Here is a 20,492-nt window from a genome sequence, read left to right as displayed (position 1 = left end):
CTCTAAAATTTCAAAATTTCTAAAATTACATCGTTCTCTAAAAATGTACATCCAGACACAAAAATTACAGTTCATTTCAACAGACTATTTTCTTAAGAACCACGTTTGCTCTAGTTTTTCTGGCAGCTAGAGAAAAAAGTGCCATCTTGTTGGAAACAATGGGATCCACATCTGACAGCATAAATTTTAGTTTGTCGGAATTGGAAAAGGAATGTAACAGCTCTAATATCTTTGCCAGAAATTTATTTCTGGTCTCCCAAGTATAAAGGGCAAACCAAAACATAGTGGGGAAGATTTTCCACCAAACTTCCACAAAGAACTAGGCAGAAGGAAGGGTTTATAGGCCCTCTGGACATACACCCTACACAAGACAGAGACAGACGACTGCATTCACATACAGAGCCAAAGAGCCATTCCCAAAACAGCATCACCACCACCCAGGAGTGGAGAAAACCACAAACAATTACAAATTAACGAGAATTTTATATCCGCACTGCACTCGCCCTTGTTCTCTCTTTTTCAGGTTGAGGAGGTATCAAGAAAGCAAGGGAGGCTGAAATGGTATTAAATTGCTTTTGAGGTTCAGGAAAGCTTCAGCCGAAAATGCAAAGAAAAGTTAGCTGCCAACCTACTGCTGCAAGGCGCCCCACTCATGTTTGCCTGTGACCATCGCTCCTCAAGCTTCACCCATGCGTGGCTGTTTAGAAGTTTTCTGCCACTTCAAATTATTCTGGCCCTTTCTCCCTTACCAACATTAATGCCTAGAACAGCCTCACAGAACACTTGTGTGAGGCCGTCTCTCCCACCTGTGCCAAATACCTCTTCAAATTTGAAATGGTAAACGTCTTGAGGCTGCAGGATTTGAGTCCAGCGGCACCTCAGAGACCAACAACGTTTTCACAGTGTGAGTCTTTGAGAGCCTGGGCTCCCTTCTTCAGACACCAGTAGGCATGGACTCACGTCTAAAGAAGGGAGCCCTGACTCTCAAAAACTCATACTCTGAAAATCATGTTGGTCTCTAAGGTGCCACTGGACTCAAATCCTGATGTTCTACTGCAGACCAACACCGCTACTCACCTACCGAATGGGATCAGCTCCATTCAGTTAAAAATATAACTCATTGAGTAGCTCAAGAACAACAAGAATTTGCAAAGACCCCAAGTACTAGAGGTGGGGTGACTTCACCATACAGAGTCTCCATGTAAAGCAGTAACCTTCCCCTTAGCAAGAACAACAACAACATTAAGTTGTCCCTTCAGGGGCAATTTAACCCCTTCAGGACAACTTAACGCCCACTCAGAGTGGTTTACAAAGCGTGTTGTTATTATCCTCATAACCACACAGTGAGGTAGGTGTGGCTGAGAGAGCTCTGAGAGAGCCGTGACTGACCCAAGGTCAGTCCAACTGGTTTTAAGCAGAGTGGGGAATCAAACCCAGCTCTCCAGATTAGAGTCCTGCCGCTCTTAACAACTACACCAAACCTTATCTTTGGTACTGTTTCATGGTCACTATCAAGTATAACAGTGCTCAAGACTGGCTTTGTAGCTCGCCTAGACATTGTTAAACTCGGGGAGGGGGGTTAAATAAAATTTTCCATAATTCTCTTATGTGGCACACTTCTGATTTGGGGAAAACATAATCAGAAGAGGAGAATAATGACAGTGGTAGGCCAGGAGAGCCCGATCTCATCAGATCTCAGAAGCTAAGCAAAGGTCAGCCTTGGTTAGTAATTGGATGGGAGACCTTCATTGAAGACCAGGGCTGCAGAGGCAGGCAATGGCAAACCACCTCGGTTAGTCTCTTGCCATGAAAAAACCCACCAGGGGTCGCCATAAGTCAACTCTGAATTGAGGACCGGATTTCATTTCAGAAAAAGGTAAAAAAAAAAAAAAACAGAGCTAAGAAAAAACAAAGCATCTGAAAATATTAGAATTCACTGAGTAAACTAGTTAGTTTTGAATAAATTTTGCCTCGGTTTGACCATTTAAATAATTTCAAGAATTCGTAAGGCATCAAAGAACTATGAATACTATGAAGCCTCAGGCAACCTTACTCTGTCTACCCTGCAATCTTCTGCCACGGCTTTGATACCCCACACTACATTTCGATAAAGTAAATTCACCATTGCAGCTCTGCCTCTTTGGGGTATCATCCTGTTCTCTGCATCAGGCAGCGAAGGGAGCAACTGCACTATGTAAAATAACACCTGCTCAGCACACATCTTTCATGTCCCTCTAGAAACCACCTAAAAGTTGGAGAACCACAGCATACTAATGCCAACGACAACATTCAATTATCTGCCAAAACCTGCAACATCAACACTTCATGGAACCGAATCTTCTGAATGGTCTCCGAGCTGACTTCAAGGGGAGAAGTATGTCGAGTGCACTACAGTAGTCTAGTCTGGATGTTAGTGGCATGGATCCAGGTAGCCAGATCAAGTGTGTCAAGTGATGTTTCATCTCTGTATATGGAAGCCGAGACAAGACGGTAGATGCTCCTCCATGCTATTAAGGGGAGATAATTTTGTATTTGCTATTTTGTTTTCTCCTACTTGATATTTACTGAGGCAGGACTATTATATCTGCGTTCAATGCTTTTTCTGCCAGTGGGAGTTATTTTGTTGGCTCGATGATTGATGAGACTGGACTTTTGCCCAAGCATCTTCTGAACACAATTTTTAAGAAGATAATAAATGGGATGAGCATAAACGTGTGCCAGGACCTCTTCGGAAAGAAACACTTTTTTTGTGGTTCAAAAGTTACAAAGCTCCACACCTCAAGCAAGCCTGGCATAAGTCAAAGGCAGTTTAAGAATATGGGGCTAGATGAGGGTTTAACATGCCAAGCCTTTGTGTAACCCCAAGTGTGATGACGCACAATGGGATACATGGGTTTCATGCCGATCAATTTTTGACTAAACCTCCAAACTTTTTCTGGATTGTATGCAGTCATGGAGCACGGAAATATCACAGTAAATCGCTTTGCCACAGGAAATGCAGTAATGCGCTTAGTGCCCTATCAAGCATTCTGTTTGCGCAGAGCATAAAGAACATGGATGCAAACATTCAAGTCAGGTGGAAGCTCTCTTCAACGCATTCTATTATATTGCTAATTTACAGACCTTAAGGAACTAGTTGTACTGCAGAACGAATCTGACTCAGAAATAAGTGACCAGGACGTTGAATGTTATGAGAAGCAGAGAATTTACCAGGCACACACCAACGAGATAGAGAAATTTGGAAAGAGAAGCCAATTGACAAGTAAGCCTCCTTCCTGTTTGAGTTTCTCAAATGAGACAACTACAAAGTAACTTGTTATTTACATAAGGTAACTGGAAGAATATGAATATGGAAGCCTGTTTACCTATAGTTCCTCTAGAACAGGTGCAGCAAGGTGTGTAGTCAGACGATCACAGGACTGGCTGTACAGTGTGATTGGCTCAGAAAGCAGATCAGCTGCAAAGCTGAAGCAAAGAGCAGATGGAGTGATGCCCCCAACGTGGGGTTGTAGTCAAGTTACATTTGGCAGTTTTAAAACAACACATACTGGCAGTAGTCACGACTGCAGAAAACTGGACAACTTCTACACAAAAGAACTGAGTGTGCTTCGTGAAGCACTGGAAACCAAGCTCAAGATATGTCAGTATTTATATTAAGTTAAACAGGTTGCAAGAAAAATGTCCATAAAATCTGAAGTCATGGGGGAATTGGGGGGGGGGGAGAAATTGGGAGAAGACCGAAATTTGAAATTGGCCTTGTCTGATCCAACCGGACTCTTTTTATCTTACAGTTTCTGTCCAGGGACTACGTCTTTACATAGGGACTCCATTTTATCCATGTGATGAGGGACAATAGAGAGAAGCCCCAACTCTGAGAACTAAGGTAATGATGAACTTTTTAACTACTGCAACTTCAAGAAACAGAGCCGTAACTAAACATTGTTTAAGATAAGGACAGAGTGTAGAGTGAGAGGGTTGTATGTTTACACCTTTTCTTTGTATACGGGCTCAGCATGAAGCTTTAACAGACTATTTGTACTCTATTTTTATTCCTTCAAATATTTTATATTTGGCAAAGCCTGATCTTTGTAAATATACCACGCCTATTCAGTCTTACTAACTAAAGCGCAGCAACTAGGCAGAGCCTCTGAACAGGTATTTATTTTTATTTATGTATGTACATTATTTACAGTCTTGCTTTTTCACTGAGACTCAAGGAAGAATACACAGTGTGAGTTAGTACAGTCAACTTCAAAGACATTTCAATATATGCAAATTTGTAAAGGTTTAAAACAAGCAAAAACAGAGCTTTAGAAATGCTGAAACACAGCATAGGTAATTCTAAGATTGACATATTAAACAATATAGGAACTATCTAGTAGGATCATAGCAATAGTAGTACAGTCTATAGTCTATCAGACTTTCAGCAATAGTAGTAAAGTCTATAGTCCCTTTCTATCCCTTTGCTGATGGATCTATTTGAGACTACTTCCTTACAGTACAGCCCTCCTATCTGAGTAAAAAGTCCTCTCGAATAATTCCATTTTGCATCATTTGCAGAAAGTCAGAAGAGTGGTAGCTTTCTTAACCTCTTCAGGTAGACCATTCCATAAAGTGGAGGCCATCAATAAAAATGCTCACATGCAGTCAGCTGTTGATTTTGCCAATGTGCAAGGTGGCACTTTCAGGGGGCCCCGTTCAGATGAGCAAAGATGCCGTGGTAGAACATAAGAAGAGGTGGTCTCGTAGATATGCTAGACAAATGCCATGAAGAGCTTTGTATGAGATAGCCAGTACCGTGAATTGAGTCCAGTAATGGATATATAGCCAACGGAGTGATTGCAGAATGGGAGTAATATTCATGCTCCACCTTGCTCCCAATAATAGCAAAGCTGCGGCATTTTGTACCAGCTCGAGTCTCTGAGTTAAGTTAGAGGGGAGGCCTATGTACAGTGCGTTACAGTAGTCAAGGCTTGATGTTACCATAGCATGTTACCAGGTGGCCAGGTGGGCCGTGTTGTGTATATACCTGGATAAAGACTACAGAATCCCGAATATAATCAGGAATACCAAATAACCCTGAATATATTCGGGTTTTTCCAACCAACACAGCTACAACCTTTTTAAAGCTGACTGGCTGCTCCCGCAAGCTCTTTTCCTTCCGTTTCCAAAGCTTTCCCTGGCTCTTTTTTTCTACGGAAGGCAGAAGTGAGACAGAAAATAGGGGGTTCCCCCCACTTTTGCAGGCTTCCCAGAAACGTCTGGCTTGATGTTGGTTCTGTTGAGCTTGTAACAGTGTCCTTACTTTGGTTTGGTTCTGCTGAGATTCTCTTATATGACAACAGTACTGGTGAGATTCTCCGGTTTGGCATTGGTTCTGCTGTGCTTAGTTGGTCCTGAGCTCTGCTGATATAGGTTGATGTCGGTTCCCATTGCTTTGGTTCTGGTAGGATACTCTGGTTTGTCACAGGTTCTGGCAGGATTCTTTGGTTTGATGTTGGTTCCCTGGCTTCAGTTGGGTTCTGTACTATATACACAAAGAATGTCATATATCTGTTGATTCTGTTCCACCTTGTTTCTGATGCTGATTTCCTTGCTTCAGTTTGGTTCTGTTGGGCTTTGTTTGTTCAGCTTATACTGGGAATGGAATTAGGACCGGCTTTTGCCCTGGTGCTGCCACGTTGCTTAAGATTTCTTTGCCCTGGAAAGTCTTGGAATGTTTCCCCCCATAGAAAACCATGAAGAGTGGCTGGGACCAACTTATTCAGGGGCTCACAGAATTTGACTCCTGGGTCCAATCTTCCTGAAACTTTGTGGATCTGGTAGACAGGAAAGACTAGGTTGCCTGCAAATTTGGTGGAGTTTGCTTGAAAAATACGTCCGTCCGTCCCCCAGCTTTCCTAGATAGTTTTCCCCATAGGGAATGATGGCCAAATATATTCAGTATTCCTGGTTAAAACTGGATCCAAATAGAGAATCTGACCCGGGTATCAGGAATACCAAATATTTATGGCATTCCTTATATCCAGATCTGAATAATACCAATTCTTTCTGCTGCACACCCCAATATCCATATTTATTTTACAAGCCATCTTCAATTAAAAAGAAGAAAGGAGGAGAACTATATATTAATAGCTGACAGAAATATTAAATCCCACTAAGACTGCAGAACAGCTACCATTTGTACTGAGCTTGACCTTAAAATGGAACGTTTTCTCAAAATAGTAACTAACAGAAAGGGTTATCAGATAAAGGATTACATAGATTCAGAATCATGTCACTATTAAATTAGTAAATTATTTTTTATCTAGTATGAAGTGTGTAGGAAGGGCACTTCTGACCTCTGCTTTTATAGCTCTTCTGATAATGGAGATTATCCCTAATACCTATTAATATAGAACATCCGTGGGAAAATACTACAGCGGGATTTGAGTCCAGTGGCACCTTAGAGACCAACGAGATTTTCAGGAATGAGCTTTCGAGAGTCAGAGCTCCCTTCTTCAAATCCTGCTGTTCTACTGCAGACCAACACAGCTACCCACCTAAAACTATCTTCGTACAAGAGACTGTGTTTAACAGGAACAGCAGAAATTTAGGAAGTGACGAACTGAGAAGTTAATTTGTCACAATCTTTACAATATTTGAAATCTGCAGCTAAGACATTGGCTTGCTTGAATTGGCTATTGATTACATTCACACAAACTCTTTTCTGACTCCTCAGATTTGCAAGGTTATTACGCTATAGAAAAAAGATGCTGAAATTGGCCCCCAAACATCTGTATTAACTCTTTGTACAGGATTCCTATCAGAGTCTAGACTCTAATCAGGAAATCCTACAAGCCTTAGCTCTCCAGTCCGCAATACTCAGAAGTCCTTTGAGCGATTATTCCCTACCTAGTCTCTCTGAGACTTCACACTACCCCTATCAATCTGGTACAAGTTAGTAATCAATTGGATGCCAGTTTACTAAAGTCTAAACCAAACCATATGTTGTGCAACTAACCAGAGGAATTATAACTGGATCGAGTAGCAGTACCCCTTAACAACAAGGCTTGGGGCGCAGTTAGGGTTAGCTGTGTTGAGAAAACCTCAAAAATTATGCATAGCGTGGAGATCTTTCACCAACACATACAAGCAGCTTCATCCCCTCCTAGAGACAGAATAATCTTGCCAGTTAATAATAACAACTGTGCATATGTATCACTCTTCTAGACAGATTAGTGCCATATTCAGAGAAGTGAACAAAGTCAATGTTATTATTAACCCCAAACACAGCTGGGGCTGAGAGGAGTGACTTACTCAAGTCCACCTACTAAGCTCATGGCAGTAACGGGATTCAAACCAGCAGAGTGCCAATTTGCAGCCCAGCCACTTTACCAATACCAACACCCTGCTCTGTGGGCTATCAAGTTGCTTTCAACTTACGGCAATCCTATGAAATATTGATCTCCAAAACAGCCTGTCACTGATGGCTTAGCTTAGGTTTTGCAAACTGAAGGCCATGGCTTCCTGTATTGAACCAAGCCATCTCATGTTGGGTCTTCCTCTTTCCCAACCACCTTCCACTGTTCCTAGAGTATTCAATCAATCAATCAATCAATCAATCAATCAATCAATCAATCAATCAATCAATCAATCAATCAAAGGGTTTATTATGGTCACAAGACCAGCCAAGTAAAATACAGATAAAAAGAACAGTTTTTAAATACTTTAAATGGGTAAATACATAAAAGATATCATATATATGTATATACATCTAACAGTAAAACTCACTCACTTTGTTAATTCATTTCCCAGCAATTGACGTTTCCTTCTCAGCAACTGACGTATTATTGTCTTCTCCAGTAAGTCTTGTCTTCTCATGAGGCGACCAAAAAACAATAGTCTCAGTTTCGTCATTTTTGCTTCTGGGAGAAATCAGGTTTGATCTAGAAGTCTTGTACTTCTCTTTCTGGCACTCCACGGTATTCATAAAACTCTCTCAAATGTGAATATTCTTCACTGTCCAACATTCATATTCATACACAGTAATGGGGAATGCCATAGTATGAATTATCTTGGTTTTGGTCTTCAGTGATACTTCTTTACACATAGCTATCTTTTCTAGTTCCTTCATGGCTCCCTTCCCAAGTCTCAATCTACTTCTGATTTCTTGGTTGCAGTCTCCCTTTTGGTCGATGATTGTGCCAAGGAATAAAAATCTTTTAACAATTTCAATTTCTTCACTGTCAATCGTAAAATTGTGTAATTCCTCCATAGTCATTACTTTTGTCTTCTTGATGTTCAGCTGTAACCCAGCTTTGGCACATCTCCTTTAACCTTCACCAGCAGTCATTTCAAGTCTTTACTATTATCTGTCAGTAATATGGCATCGTCTTCATATCTCAAATTTACTCTATGTGAAAACATTAAAAGGAACATGGGACTTACCATGAAGGTTCCTTCTTCTCTAGTGCAAGGAGGACACTCTGTTATCTTTGTATTCCTCTTCCCACAATCCCTGGAGATAGGAAATTTATTGTATTTCCCATCTCTGGGGGAAGGAGCCCACCCATAAGTCTGGAGACTTCTATAGCTGCAAACAGTGCTCAATGTGTGCCATACAGACAAACAAGGTCTACAGGAACATCCACGAACGAGATCAAGCCATTCAGGTAAGATAAACTGAGAAAAAACAACAAACATCAGGACTGACAGTCAATCACCCTTTAGGGAAGCAAAAAAAAAGCTCCAACTCGGGGTGAGTAGAGTGTCTTCCTCCTCACCCTTCATGGTAAGTCTAATGTTCCATTCTCTCTCGACAGGAAGGACATTCTTGACACACTTGGGATGTTACAAAGCTCATTAGATTCAGGGAGAGAATGAATGAATGAATGAATGAATTTATTTGCGGTTAGAGACCATAACGACGACAATACATCCTTATCCTTATCGATCAATAAATAACAACGACCATAACAACGACAATACATCCTTATCCTTATCAATCAATCAATAATTAAATCCAGCGTAAAAATGTAAAGGACATAAAGAAATAGTTAACATTTAAAATCTTATCTTTAAATGTATATAGTTCTCTGGGAACCGCAGGAATTCTAATATTTAAAACATTGACAAAAGAATGACTGTCAATCAAAGAGCTGACTAAAGCACTTAATGCAGGACTCTCCACCAGAATGGTGCCTCACCTATGATAACAGAGTCCATGTTGTAGAGCCTAACAAACACTGAAACTGAGCCCCAGGTAAAACCCTGCATGTATCTCCAGTGGAAGCATTTGTGTCAGACTCTGCTGAATGGCAATGTTTATTTAATGAATTTGCAACATTTATTGGTATTCAGAGTGGAGAGCCTCCAAGAGAACCCAAGATACATAATCTAACTGAGAGGAGCGATCCCGAGGATTTGTACAAAGAGTAAATATACACACATATGTTCACACACCATATTACAGTATTGGTCTGACATTTATTGGTCCGACACAAATCTCCACTCTGCCGTGGAAGCTTGTTGGGTGATCATGGGGCAGCCTAACCTACCTTGCAGTGCTGTTGTGCGGGGTAACTGGAGGAGAGCAGAACTATCTAAGCTGCTTTGGGTCCTTGCAGTGGAGAAATGCAGGGTATAAATGAAGTTAAACAATCTAATCAAGGTCGAGACACCTTCTCATTCCCCCACCATTCATGCATTCTGGGGTGTAAGTATAGCCCACAGCACCTTCTAGGATCAGGTATAATACCCCAGTGATTCTACACACCGTCAGTCATCACAGGAACTGTTTTCAGACTACCAGCCAACCTCTGGCTTCACCCCGCTTCTCATTCGTGACTTTCTATTCTTTTCATCAGATCTTCCAGTTCAGGCTTCTATGTTTTCATTACCTCTTTTATTCTGTTAGCACTATAGTTATTAATAGTTAAAGAGTTTGCTGCAATATGGTGCGTGAACATGTGGGTGTATATTTACCCTTTGTACAAATCCTCGGGTCGCTCCTCTCAGTTAGATTATGTATCTTGGGTTCTCCTGGAGGCTTCTTTCTCGGAATGCATTAGGGTCTACTCACGTTAAAATGGATTTTATTCCTCCTACAATTTCTGCAGCTAGAGAAGTGTAGCCCAAAATATCACGACAGTATCAATTTGAACCATTCTCGCATGCTAAACTAACCTTATGCTCCGATCCTGATTTAAAAAGTGAGACGGAGGCTTGGACAGAGAAAGGCATTTTTACCTGAGATCAACGGATAGACTTCGATGATGAGTTTGTCATTTTGAGGTCTAGATATTATTTGCCAACTTCTGCTGAATGGCAATGTTTATATTTGCAACATTTATTGGTATTCAAACGTGGCCCGACGACTTTAAGTGCTTCAGAATCTCTCTCACTTTGGGAAACTTACTGAATCAACACAGAAAACGAAACCTACAATATTTGATGTCAGTCAGTAAATATGGTACACAGAGTGCAGAGAGGAATGGAATAGTAAGCTAGATCACCCAATTTTACAAAAGCAATGAGGGCAAGTCTTTAAGCCTTATACCTGTTGCTGCTGTGGCTCTTAAGCTGTGACTTACTCTGCAAAAAAATATGTCTAGGGTATAATGGGCACCACAGCACCTTTTTATTAAAGGATTAAGTACAGCTTTTAATTGTTGGTGGTGTCACTTACAAAATGCTTCTGTTAAGCATAGACTTATGACATGTCCAATCATTTAGCCCTTTTGGGAGGAAGTCACTACCCATATTAATTTTGTATTAGAATACGCATTCATTTTTTGAGGATGTTAATGTACTTCTAAACCATCTGCCTGTCTCTTAGAAACGAACTGATTTCTACAGAAATGGACCCTCGATGCCCATACAGATGATAAAAAATACTTGTACAACAACGCTGGAAAGACAAAGGCCCACTCCCTGTAACTCATTGGATTGAGAACCTTATAAACTTATCAACATTTGAACTTTTTCACATATAGGTGGCAATTGGGTATGGACTTCTGGTTAGATATTTGGAATCCTTGTATAGAAGCCTACGTATGGATTTGCCAACAGTGGTTTTGTCGCAAGCACTGTTTTTCTCGTTTTTGTTTCTTGTGTGTGTGTGTTTTGCAGAGGGTGGTGGAACTCTCAAGAGGGAAATGAGGGAGAAACACATGCCCCCCCTTACAAAATGGCCGTTTCCTCCAGGAGATCAGTGGGCGGGGCCACCGGACATGAGAGGTGCCGGAAGTCCGTTCCACTGCGTTCCTGCTGAAAAAAGGCCCTCGTGTTTTGCACTAATAAATGAATTTTTAAAAAAAAATCTTCCCAAATCACTCGGCATCAGTGGAGTGCTGTTTTATGAAGGGCATGCAATCTAATGCTAGCAAGCAGAGAAACTTAAAATTCTGCACACCTTGACTACTCTAGCTAACTGTAACGTCAAGCACTGCAATTCAAAAACTGCACATGCATACAGGCAACTGGGAGGCATTGGCAAGCAGCTGTTTCTCAGACCAGGATCTTAGCTGCCACAGAAGTGGAACTTATGCCACAAGTGGACCATAAATCCTGTCGTTTGGTATCTGGCAGCCAGGCATGGCTTTACTACTGAAACTGACCGGGAAGCAGCAGTCCTAGCTAGGAGGCACAGCACGCTTTCCTGGCTGCCACTTTCTAAAGAAAGGGGTGCACCCTCAATTTGGAAAGTAGAGAGGGCCACACCAGTTTCTGCTCTGCCCAGAAGGAATAAACACTGTACTTTTGAGAGGGAGGGAGCAGAAGACAGAGGTCCAAAGTAGACATTATGGTGGCCACAGGTCTGGCACGCGGCGGCTGATGCCATTTGAGAGAAGAAGTTGGACATTTAAAAATGCTTTGAGGCCCAGATCTTGATTAGGCCTGAGGCAGTGGGACCTATTGATTTTGCCCCCCGCCTTCATTTTTCAGCACTTAAAAAGATGTTGCGGGGGGGGGGGGGAGACATAGAAGAGGGACACAGCAGTGTTGTGGAATGACTATAAAACTGACATGGGCACACCCGCTATAGCCTTGTCATAGGCTGAAATGGTATAAATTCGCCTAGAGTATTTTTAAAGGATTCCATATACATCTAAAGCTAGACGTATTTCAGGATTCTGGCAGGTGCCTTTAACGATTCTTACATTTCTCATTGTCAGATATAAAAATACCTTGAGTATGTCAGCTACTTGTGAAGGCTACATTTCATCACTTGCTTAAAATAATGTGTTCAAATACTGCCATTCAACATTAGACTAGTGCTGTATGCTTAAAGCCTGAAATAAAGAGTAGAGTTTCATTGTCAGAATGTCAGCTAGGATCTGGGAGAGCCAGGTTCAAACCTACTCTCCCATGGGAGCTCACTCTTCTAGCCTCAAAGGATAAGCAGGCCCTTTGAGGCTACAAGAGGAGGAAGCAGAGCCATGCTTGGCACAGATGCAGTGCAGGGGGCACAACAGCAAATAATGGCAAGCTCAGGAGGGGCTGCAGCTCATGGGAATGGCGCCAGCTTTGTATGCAGAAGTTCCCAGGCTCAAGACCCAGCATTTCCAGTTAAAAGGAACAGGCAGGTGATGTGTGAGACCTCCAACTGAGACCTTGGAGAGCCACTGCCATCCAGGGTGGATAAAAATCAAGGATTGTTTTTTAAAAAATTAAAAATAGATTTTTTTATTTAAATCGGATTTTTTAAATTTAAATCGGATTTTTAAATAAAATGGTTTTTTGAGGAAAAATCTATCTAAAGATAGTTTTCTTTTTAAGATACATTATAGTCCAAAAGTCATCATCATGAAATAACGATTAGTTTTTAATTCTGTAGCATGAGGCTGTATATTCATGCAATGTTTAAAATGTTTGGCAAACGAATACCATGAATCCATTCACAATGTCATGCTCTTCCAGAGGTTTCAGTAAGATTACTGGGCAATTTTTCTGTCTAGAAGATATTATCACAGATGCTGGGTTTTACAGTTCTCAAAACTGTGAATCTGTGTCTGCAGAGATCACGACAATACTGACTTTGATGGACTAATGGAAGGGCCGTAGCAAGGATTGTTGGCACCTGGGGGCAGCTCCAGGGTTGTTGCCGCCCCCCTGAGCACTGGTGCGTGCACACACCCGGACTGCTTGATGACGTCACTACGTGTGATGTCATCACACAGGGCACACCACTGCAAACCATTAGCCCCATCAGCGCGGCAGTCAGCCGGGGCAGCGCACGGTTGGCCTCCAAGCCCTCCTGCTCAGATGCCCCGTGCACTGCTCTAGCCGCCTGCTGCGCCTGACCGCAGCTGCTGCGCCCAGCTGAGAGTACACACTGGCAGCAGCAGCAGCACAGGGCAACTGAGTGGGAGGGGTGGGAGGCTGCCCGCTCAGTTGCCTTGCGCTGCTGCTGCCAGCACGCACTCCCAGCCGGGCACAGCAGCTGCAGGCAAGGGGCGGCCATTGGTGCTGCAGGCAGCCGGGGCGGCGCACAGGCAGCCTCCCAGCCCTCCCGCTCAGCCAACAGCACTGCCGCCGCCAGCTACATGGCGTGCGCTCCTAGCCGGCAGCCGCGCCCAGTGCCCCCTCTTCATTGGCGCTGGAAGCAGGCAAGCCCCCCTGCCCCCCTGTAGATCCGGCCCTGATTGATGGTCTGATCCAGTATAATGCAACTTCATGTGTTCACGATGCTCCAGCAGAAATTGTAAAAGGCTGCCATAAATGAAATTTCACAAACCTACCTCTCAGAAGTCCGTGTATTCACCTATTTCACTTACACTGCAGTCTTCCAGGCACTTTCTCAGGATTAAGCCTCACAGAATAGACTTGAATGGGATTCTAAGTAGACCCACTTAATTTTTCAAGTGATCCTGGCCTCCTACACCTGCCACAGATGGCCATGCAGACCTCTGGCACTGCTGATTCGTGATTCCTTTTCAAAGGAGTAGATGTGACTAAGCTCCGTGGCACTGAGAAGACCACATACACCTCAACCGAACCCTGGTACGTCTGGCTGCCAACTGTGCACTGCAATCGACAGAGACACTCCTATATGACAGCCATTCCCTGCCCACAATCCTTTAAGTGGTCTGCAGGGACTGGTCCCAGGATTCCCAGCTTGCTAAGCTCATACTCTGTGCTGAGCCATGACCCCTGCTGCCAGAGGTCTGGCAAGCCGATATCCTCACCCCCACACCTCGGAAACACCCTTAATCTTGTACCATCTTTGTCATTAACTGCTATAAACAATAAACAGAACTTCGTAACCATCAACGGGGAACTTTACTGCTGGAGTGTAAGAACGAGCTAATCCCTCTGACAGAGTCTTCTAAAGATACTTGGAACAGCCAAAGGTGGGAGCACCCTTCTCTCTCCACAGGTGAGGTTTTGTCGCATTGGCACCTTTAACAATCCCGCTACTCAACCATGGGCCTGTTTCCATTAATACCTACTATTCCAACTTTCCTTCAACACAATATACCATATCCAGATTCAAAATGGCTTAGCCAGCACAAAATGGAAAAGCAAACTGCTTGGTTTTCGCGCTACATATAAATGCAAGCAGACTAGCTATAAATGCAAGCGGACTACGGCGCTCCTTAAAAAAATATTTTTAGGAGTTCCAAGAGTTAAACCTCCTTTAGTCAAAGCTCACACCATGGAAATCTAGTTGGTCTTTAAGACGAATGTGTAGACAGCTTTATGCTTTGGGGCATGTTGCTTCTGCTTTTTCCAATGTACTATGTGACACGTATCATGGTCCCCGTAATTCTTCCGGCTATGTTTGCCACATTTGTTTACACATGTTAAAGCCTACTGATTCTTGACCAAGTTCCCATATTTTTATACTTAACAGCTATCATCAAGGGACCTTGCTTTATATAAACAGCTTAACCTAATAGTGATACAGCCAAGTGAATCAGCCAGTTTCAAAACTCAACACAACAATTCTTTTGAAACATTCCTGTTAATATACATTTTCCTACAAAGTTGGTAAACATACATCTCAAGCTTGCATATCTGAACACCTCACTCTTGCTTATTTATAAAGCTGTGGATTAGAAAATACCATGACATTTTCAGAGCTTCAACGTTCAGGATTTTCATCTAAATTTTTGGTATCTGAAACTGACAGACAGTTAGTGCCAACATTTGACAGCAACCCTCATTTCCTCTGTACCAAATCCTTTAAGTGTATTCCCATTTACCTATCAACTGAGACTAGCCTCAAAACACACGAGGCCAAGAAAAGACTTTCAAAGAGAAGACTCAGAGTCTACCATGGATTCAAAACACTCTAAGTTTGGTGCAGTGGTTAGGAGTGGCAGGACTCTAATCTGGAGAGCCAGGTGTGATTTCTCACTCCTCTGCTTGAAGCCAGCTGGGTGACCTTGGATCAGTCACAGTTCTCTCAGCCCCATCGACCTCACAGGGTGATTGTCGTGAGGATAATAATATCAATAACACACTTTGTAAACTGCTCTGAGTGTGGCATTAAGATGCCCTGAAGGGTGGTATATAAATCAAATGTTGTTGTTGTTGTTAAGTAGCATTAATCATTTTAATGTCCCACTATGACAGGGGTCTCTAACTTTTTTAAGCCTGTGGGCACATCTGGAATTCTGATACAGGGTAATGGGTGTCACTACAAAATGGTTGCTGTCAGAGGAGCAGCCTACTCACCTCACACACACACAGTGGAAGCTCAAGCACCATGGGATAGGGGGTAATCCTAAAAATACAACAGGAAAGAGGAGCAAGAGAGAAAATAAAACCCATGCTGGGTCGGCAGCTGCCACGAAAAGAATAATTTTTTAATCTGCACAATAGTAAAGAGTCCCGTAGCACTTTTAAGACTAACTTTATTGTAGCATAAGCTTTCAAGAATCACAGCTCTCTTCGTCAACTGACAATGAAAGCTGTGGTTCTCGAAAGCTTATGCTACAATAAAGTTGGTTAGTCTTAAAGATGCTACTGAACTCTTTGCTATTTTGCAACTACAGACATAACACAGCTAACTCCTCTTTATCTGCACAGCCAATCAGATCTCCAATGGCCAGTCAGAAGCCCTGCTGATCAAGAGCCACACCCGACCTCAATTACTTTCTAAAAACATATGGTGGGCACCAGAAAAGGCATCAGCGGGCACCACGGGACTCGCAGGCACCACACTGGGGGCTCCTGTACGATGGAACCTGTGAATGTTCAGTTAAAACTAGCAGCCACATTCAATTCTGACTAACAAATCATCTTTAGTTGTAAACAAGCAGGTCTAAGAGTAACAGAAACTAAATCCTAGCCAAGAGGCCAACCAAGTGTGATATAAACCAGGAGGCACGCTGGTCAGATCTTACCTAAAAAGCCAAGAACACAATCCATGTAATACCTTTTATTAGGATCGACCAAATGACAAATAATAGTGCGTAAGCTTTTAAGCTCACCAGAACATTTCACTCAAGCAAACTACTAATCCTCAACCATTCCCCCCGCTCATTTGCAGTGCAGCATAAACATTACTTACCTGTCCTATAAAATGAAACCCTGCCCTCAAGTTATAGCCTAAAAAAAAAAGTACAGAGGGGAACACTGTGTGGTAACACAGATAATGAATCAAAGGACCCACAACAGTCAAGCAACTTAACACAAAGTACAGCACACACTTATGGTTAAAATTACTACCCACTTTTATGAACAATATTAATCACAAAGGCCACTAGCCTGTTGCTTTTTAATACAAAATGAACACAAGGATTGCACAAACAGAAAGTCCACACTCCCCTACGGGAAGGACGTCCCAAAATTGTCCCTAGAGTCACTCCTTTAACTTAATCACGGTGGTCAAATGATAAACACATTCCAATGACCAGCCCCAGTCGGGAGATTCCTCAAAGCGGACGCCAACCCTGCAGGGAGGACAGAAAGCCACCGTGCGCTCAACAGGGCGCAAGCTGAACTCCTGTTTCGTCTCTTCTTTATCAAGAGGGCTATATACTGGTGGGTGTGCGGTTCCACAAAGCTGCACTCTCTCCTCTAGCTCCAAATTGGATATCAATTGTCAGGTCACCTGACTGTTGCTTGTCCTGACTGCTGTGGGTCCTTTGATTCATTACTCAAGTTATAGCTGACTTATGGCGACCCCTGGTGCGGTTTTCATGGCAAGAGACTAACAGAGGTGATTTGCCATTGCCCGCCTCTGCAACCCTGGTTACAGAATCACTGAAAAGATGCACTGGGAAAACTGAATTTTTCTACAGTGCTGTATAAGTGACAAGTATTTACTACAGGAGTCCATAAATTCCCCTTCTAGGCTGCTTCTGGGCAGCGGCTCCAGGTCAGTCCCCGGTTCCCTCTCCCCACAGTTCTCTGTACTTGCACTGCAAGGAACCTGAAGGCAGAAGAGAATACCATCCCTTCAAAATCCTTCAGCACAGAATTGTGCATTCCAGGATCACCAAGGCAATGCACACGAAGTGTTTTCCATGTTTGAAGGGCGCCATATGTCTTCTATCACCTTTGAAGGCCTGTGGAAAGTAAAACTTCCCTTCCAGAAGTCCTACAAGGAAATCCTAATCAAGTTCCTTCTTCTAAGTAGCAAATGGGAAACAGAATACAGTAGAAAAGCAAACATGTACAGACTCAAGTAACACGTTGCAATAAAAAAACAAACATGTACGGACTGACAAAAATGTATCTTGTGACCTGGGCAGCAAAATAAAGCGGTAGAATGGGTTGTATCATTTCAGACTCTGGGTGGAAGGGGGTTGCATTTTTAATATTATTGTGCTTTTAAAGTTTCCAGCAAGTAAAAAAATCAATACCTCAAGGGAAAGTTGAAGCATAACTTCTCACGTGCTGTGTGAAGAGATTCTGTTTGCAGGGAGCTAAAAAGAGGGGGGGACTTTGAAAAATGTCATCCTTCCCCAGCATCCCACCACCTCATTCCCACAGCGCATCTAGAACAGGTCGAGGATAGTAACTTACATTACACAGCTGATAAGAAGTCCTACTTCTGTTTGTAATTCTTAGCAAAACGAAGCTGCTCGGTACAGCACATCTGAGTGTTTGTTTCCCCACCAACAGATCAGAATTTAGGTGGTACTTCTCTCAGCAAAGAAACCCAGGTCTCTACCCCCGCACGCACACTTACACAGATGAGCACAGAGCACATGCAATAGTGAACCAAGGTAGGATCCATATCCAGTGGACAGATAATGTCTCTTTGCAGGTTGGCAGCCTAATCTTTTATGTTAGTGCAACATGTGGATGGCTGAACATTTATCCAAGCCCTCTTCTCACCCCCCAAAAGGGTTGCCAACTCCAGATGAGAGCTGCTGTAGCATAGTGGTTAAGTGGCTGGGATGCCAAACACACTCCGCTGGTTCGACGATGCCTACTGCCATGAGCTCCGCAGGTGGCCTTGGGCAAGCCACTCCTCTCAGCCCAACTCCCCAACTGTATTGAGGGGATATTACACTGACTGAATGTGTCCAGAAGGGCGATATATAAGCACACTGTTGTCAGTATTATTATTATTACTATATTTTATGTCCCTTACTAATTAACTTACCCCCTCCCATCTTATCTCTTGAGACAAAACATCCGGGTTTTTTCTATTTAAGGATACCTGCAACTCAAAAACATTCTGCATCATTTACTCTCTGGATAAGCGTTTAAAAGAGACAGTAAAAGGAAAGCAGCAAACGAACACTTCTGTGCCTCTGTACGCAGAGCTGCTGCAGGTTAGCAGTTAAGTGGTTGGGATGTGGATCAGCACTCTGCTAGTTCCAATCCCAGGACGACTGCCCTGAGCTCAGCAGGTGGCCTTGGGTGAGCCACTCCTCTCAGCCCCAGCTGCATTGTGGGGATTATAACAACACTAAATTGTTCACTGTTCTGAGTTTGGCACTAACCAGGAAGGTGGTATATAAGCACACACTATTAATAACAACCCTGACTTTGTTCACGGCTGTGAGCAGGGCACAACCTGTCTAAAAGAGCGGTATATAAGCACACTGTTATTGTTGTCTCTCTGCAGGCTCGGTATAATTCAGCGCCATGCAGATGTCCATGAGAATAACACCAACTTTGTTTAGTCTGGCACTAATCGAGAGCCAGTTTGGTGTAGTGGTTAAGAGAGGCAGGACTCTAATCTGGAGAGCCGGGTTTGATTCCCTGCTCCTCCGCTTGAAGCCAGCCCGGTGGCCTTGGGTCAGTCACGGCTCTCTCAGCACTACCCACCTCACAGGGTGTTTCTTGTTGTGGGGATAATAATAACATACTTTGTAAACCGCTCTGAGTGGGCATTAAGTTGTCCTGAAGGGCAGGATATACATCGAATGTTATTATTATTATTACTAATGCGTCCAGAAGAGTGGTATATAAGCACTTTGTTGCTGTTGTTATTATTAATAAGAATAATAATTATTAATCATCATCATCATCCTGATTTTGCTCTGAGTGGGGCACTAAGAGCGGCATTATTATCATTAGGAACTTCTCAGAGATTGGGAGCGGAAGAGCAGAGGGGGCAATTTCAAGAAGGGAAGCGAACATTATCGCATTTTAGAGGCACTAATCTGTCCAGAAGGGTGCCATATAAGCACACTACGGTTGTTGCTGTTAATAAGAAGCCCTGACTTTGTTCACTGCTCTGAGTGGGGCGCTAACCTGTCCACAAGAGCGGCATTAGTATCATTAGGCGACTGGGAGCTGAGGAGCAGAGAGGGCTCAATGGGGCAGGGAGCTCAGCGGGGCTCAACGGCCACGGATCCCGCCCTCAGGAGGCGCCCTTTCCCCCCGGGAGACACCGGCCCGGTCTTTACGCCAACCCCAACCCCAACCCCAACCCAGGGGCCTCTGCAGCCCGGAGAGGGTCGGCCGTCACTCCAGGAGATCCCCAGGCCCCGCCTGCAGAGGGGCGCCCCTTTCTCTTCTAACACGCCTTGCACCGACACGAGGGCGTGCCATCGTCGTAACGCGTGTCCCCGCCGCCACGTGTCAGGCACCCCCCCCCCCGCCCGGCCGGCCCCTGCGCCTCACTCACCAGCCAGCCTCGGAGAGCGCGACGGCCGCTGCCTCGGCCATCGCTCCGCCGCTCCCCGGCCCCGCGGCTCCGTCCCGCCGGACACGGGTTCGGAAAGGGAACGTGAGAGCGCGCCCCGCAGCGGGGAAGAGGCCCGGCGCAGAGGAGGCCTCGGCCCCGCCTCCGGCCCCCCGAAACGGCACGCCCCGCCTCTTCCGCTCGGCCCCTTCGCGCGCGCGCCGGAAGTTGAGGGCAGCAGCGCGACGCTCTCGGGCCTCCGCCGCCGCCGACCATCGAGTGTCCCCGCTCGCCCTCGCGCGATCCGCTCTCTTCCGCCACCTGTGGATGGAGAGTGAACTGCAGGGCCCGCGCCGCCATCTGAGCATGCGCAGACGGGGTGGAGAGGCTCGCCGCTAAGAGCGCCGGCAGGGCTGGGGAAGGCGCAGGCGCGGCCCAGCAGACAAGTTTTTGGACCACACGCCCCACA

At 44.1% G+C, this 20,492-nt stretch overlaps 1 protein-coding gene across 2 annotated transcripts in view; it reads right to left on the bottom strand.

Annotated features, from left to right (window-relative positions):
* TDRD3 (tudor domain containing 3) overlaps positions 1–20,200 on the bottom strand; it is a 124,719-nt gene extending 104,519 nt beyond the window's left edge. For both annotated transcript variants that reach the window (XM_054973385.1, XM_054973386.1), the window contains exon 1: positions 20,027–20,200. In XM_054973385.1, the coding sequence (XP_054829360.1) occupies positions 20,027–20,067 (41 nt within the window). In that variant the 5' untranslated portion in view covers positions 20,068–20,200. The remainder of the gene's footprint in view (positions 1–20,026) is intronic.
* Between the last annotated feature and the right edge of the window lie 292 nt (positions 20,201–20,492).

This window comes from Eublepharis macularius, chromosome 3 (genome assembly GCF_028583425.1).
Source record: "Eublepharis macularius isolate TG4126 chromosome 3, MPM_Emac_v1.0, whole genome shotgun sequence".
In the NCBI taxonomy this organism is placed as follows: domain Eukaryota; kingdom Metazoa; phylum Chordata; class Lepidosauria; order Squamata; family Eublepharidae; genus Eublepharis; species Eublepharis macularius.
This window is presented reverse-complemented; position numbering and strand designations above follow the sequence as displayed.